We start from the raw sequence: 3875 nt of genomic DNA, 5'->3' as shown, positions 1-3875 counted from the left end.
GAAGAAAAGGGAGTTCATGGCTTATTGTTGGTCTTTTTTAGGGAAACTAGGGAGCAGTTAGTATAATTCATCTTAGAATCAAAATCAGAAAGGCAAGAGAACAATCAGAACATGAATAAATATTTGCAATCCCATAATGATTCATAATGAATTTGTTTCAGATAACATCCCAGATTTTAGAAGAGATTAATTTACTACTAAATTTGGAAGTTTTAAGTAAAAAATCTGTTTCAATTTAATCCTTCAATATTAAACTCTGGCTTGTCCTTTACCAGGTATTATCATTTATTAGTAAATCACAAGGGAAGGCAGAACAATGTTTAGGGCAGTCTAAATCTTCCAACCTGAGTGTCAGCCCATTCAGACTTGATCCACCCAGAAGCTACATTTTTCAGAGTCAGAGTCTATAATGCAGCTGAGGGAACATGCACTGTTACTTTCAGGAACTCAGAGCAAGGCCATATCAACAAAGGGGAAAAACCGCCTTCATGCTCTCCCTGCATTGTTGTGGGCATTTGTGGTGTCCTCTGCTTAGTTACAAATAATTGGAAACCAGGAATCTGTTGCCTGCCAGCACCCAGAGGTGACATGGAACGGAGGAGTAAATGTCTCAACTAAATATAAACTCTCCTCCCTGCATCACTCATTAATGTGCTACTTCAACTTTAAAATCTAAGAACTGGCACTGTTATAGATCTTTCTGTACTTTCTTTTCTACTTGTCTATTTGCCTTTGGTTCTCCTATATTAATTCATCTATTAAAACAATGAAATCAAATGGAAGATTGACAATGACATTCTACATGATCATGTACAGTATACAAAACTTCAGTCACCAAATAGTGTGGTGTCAACATTCACTAAGTGTTACAGATACCATATTTTGTAAGAGCACATTGTAGCCTTGTGTCACAGAAAAAGTCAGCATGCTTAACTTGACCTTGCAGAGAAAAATAACAAACCACTGAGAAGAGAAACTGAACACTTTGGGGTAAAAAATATGACATGAGGACAATTTAAGGACACCTGATCTAATAAATACAATTCTACTTGTAAAGGCAGCAGGATTGAATATACTGATGCTCTTCAAAGTCTGCTAAGTAAAACTCAATGTCAGATTTCAAAGATTAATATTTCTTCCTGTTAAGCATTTCATTAAAAAAAAAAACACACACACATACAACTGAATAGATTCTGAAAGTCAGGAGTCATTTTTTAGCATTTGATATTGAAGTCACTTTATTTACTGAAAAATATAAACAAAGACCTAGAACCAAGTGAGAAAAGAAAAAAATACATTAATTATTTTGGAAAAGACTGCCTTTTGTCAAGAAAGCTAAAGGGCTTCCCAGGTTGAGCTAGTGGTAAAGAACCCAGCTGGCAATTCAGGAGACATGAGATGCTGGTTCAATCCCTGGGTCAGGAAGATTCCCTGGAGGAGGGCATGGAAACCCACTCCAGTATTCTCGACCCTTCCCAGGTGGTGCTAGTGTTAAAGAACCCATCTGCCAGCGCAAGAGATGAGAGTTTGATCCCTGTGTTGGGAACCCACTCCAGTATTCTTGCCTGCAGAATCCACATGGACAGAGGAGCCTGGCAAGTTACAGTCCATGGGGTTGGAAAGAGTTGCACATGACTGAAGCAACAGCACAGCACACACATGAGAAAGTTAAAGATCTGTGAGTTTGTTTTATTGTGGGTCTTTTTTAAAAGTCATTAAATTCTGGATAAAGAAATATAAGCATAGGCTAAATGAATGACCAGAATGACCAGTAAGTAGATTACAGGAAGGATTCATAGTGTATACTAATATGTTTTGAATGGGCTGGCAAAATTATTATCAGTGTATGTCAACTTATTTAGTCTTCTGTTTCTCTCAGCTTAAACCCTTAACATGTATGTGTGTTAGTCGCCCAGTTGTGTCCAACTCTTTGGGATCCCATAGACTGTAGCCACCAGAATCCTCTATCCATGGAATTCTCCAAGCAAGAACACTGGAGTGGGTTGCCATTCCCTTCTCCAGAGGATCTTCTTAACTCAGGGATCAAACCAGGGTCTCTTGAATTGCAGGTCTATTCTTTACCATCTGAGCCATCAGGGAAGCCCTCACACACATAATACTAACTGCTTTCTCCATGACGCTTTCAAGATCTACCTAACATAATAATCAGGGAAAGAAAAGTAGAAAATTAAACATCTGTGAGCCAAAAGTTTTTCCCATCTGTGAAAAAGACCATGTGATCTATGAACATGACAAACCCCACTTCCTGTTTGAAGGAGTCACACAGGAACAGGTACTATGTATATGTGCTGCCAGGCACACAGAGACACTGAACTCTCAACTTGAGGCAGAACTGAGCACATTTATGCAGGGAATCCATGCCTCATGCCGCTCTCCGGGCTGCTCTGGGTGTTCCTGGCCGTCACCTTCTCTGGTAAGGATGTTTTCAAGCCTGGGTGTGAGAGGTCAGGGTGAAAGGGCTGCACACGGACATGTGGTGCTTCACAGGGACTTGGGCAGGAAAGGAGGGTTGGAGAAAAAGAAACATTTTATAATTTCAATTTGGTTTGTCTCTGGGTCCTAAATTACTCTAAATTTTTTTTTTTCCCTATAGGATCCACTGTGGCCCAGCAAGTAACTCAAGTCCAGACAGCCGTACCCAGTCAAGTGGGGCAGACAGTCACCCTGAATTGTCGATATGAAGTAAGTTGGACCACGGAATACTACTACATTTTTTGGTATAAACAGCTTCCCAGGGGAGAGATGACTTTCCTTATTCGTCAGTATTCAGAAGACGGTAATGCAAGGAACGGCCGCTACTCTGTAAACTTCCAGAAAGCAGATAAATCCATCAGCCTCATCATTTCAGCCTTACAGCTTGAAGACTCTGCAAAGTACTTCTGTGCTCTTTGGGAGCTCACAGTGCTTGAAGTAATGGGAAAAGCTGAACAAAAACCCCAGAGCTTAATAAGAGAGAGCCCCACTGCTTCAGGACGTCAGTTGAAGTGCACACCTGCACATCCCAGAAGAGAGATGGTAGTCCTGTGGTTGCTTCATCTGTGGTCTGGATCAGAGGATTTAATTCTAAATAAAAGCTCCTTCTAGGTGGATCACCAGGCTACTGCTGGAACCAGGTGGGCCTCCCCCCATAGGAACTGGAGCCTGAAGAAGACAGGGAATCACTGAGGTTTCTCCCTGCCTTTGGTCCCCCAGTTTCCCACCACTGTTTTGGGTCCCCCATTTGAGCAGGAGGCCGGTAGACGCTGGAACTGGGAAAGCACATCTTATCTCCTGCAACTCCTTTCTGATGGATCCACTTCACAGCTCTTGCCTCTCCTTTCACTAAGAGTTTCCTCTGATTGCCCAGGTTGATACAGGCTTTCAGCTCTTGCTAGTATCTTTGTTTTCCTTGACCCTGCCTGCAAATCTATAAATATTCCCTTCATTAAAGTTTGTAGTTAATTCTCCAAGTAAATCAAAGATCTTTCTATATTTGGAAGCAGGTGTCCACAGTAACTTTCTACTAATGCATTCTTCTCTTGAACTTTTGACTTTAAATCAATCATACAGAACATGTGTAAACTTGTTTAAAGCTATAAACTTGCTCCATAATAATTTAAAGTGTCTGCTTCACTAAAATACACTCACATCACAAATCTGGGTATAATTATCTGGAATCGTTATGAAAATCATTTCCTTAGCCCTTTCTTCTTAGACCTTGTCTCACTTAAGGTACAATCAGGGAAGCAGAGCATCAGTGAGGTCGAATAAGAGATTAGTTATATATACAGATTAGAACTCAGGCAGTTGCTAGAGTTGATGGAGTAGTCTATACAAGCAGAAAAGATATAAGCACTCTAATGTTCATTGCAGCA

General features: G+C 40.6%; 1 gene segment (V, D, J or C); it reads left to right on the top strand.

The window, feature by feature from the left end:
- Nucleotides 1–2315: 2315 nt before the first annotated feature.
- On the top strand, nucleotides 2316–3120 carry LOC139185129 (T cell receptor delta variable 1-like). The segment is given in 2 exon segments: nucleotides 2316–2434; nucleotides 2615–3120. Coding segments are annotated over 2 exon segments (540 nt in total).
- The last annotated feature ends 755 nt before the right edge of the window (nucleotides 3121–3875 follow it).

This window comes from Bos indicus, chromosome 10 (genome assembly GCF_029378745.1).
Source record: "Bos indicus isolate NIAB-ARS_2022 breed Sahiwal x Tharparkar chromosome 10, NIAB-ARS_B.indTharparkar_mat_pri_1.0, whole genome shotgun sequence".
Taxonomy (NCBI): Eukaryota; Metazoa; Chordata; class Mammalia; order Artiodactyla; family Bovidae; genus Bos; species Bos indicus.
Note: the sequence above shows the minus strand (reverse complement) of the source record. Positions and strands in the feature narration are given on the sequence as shown.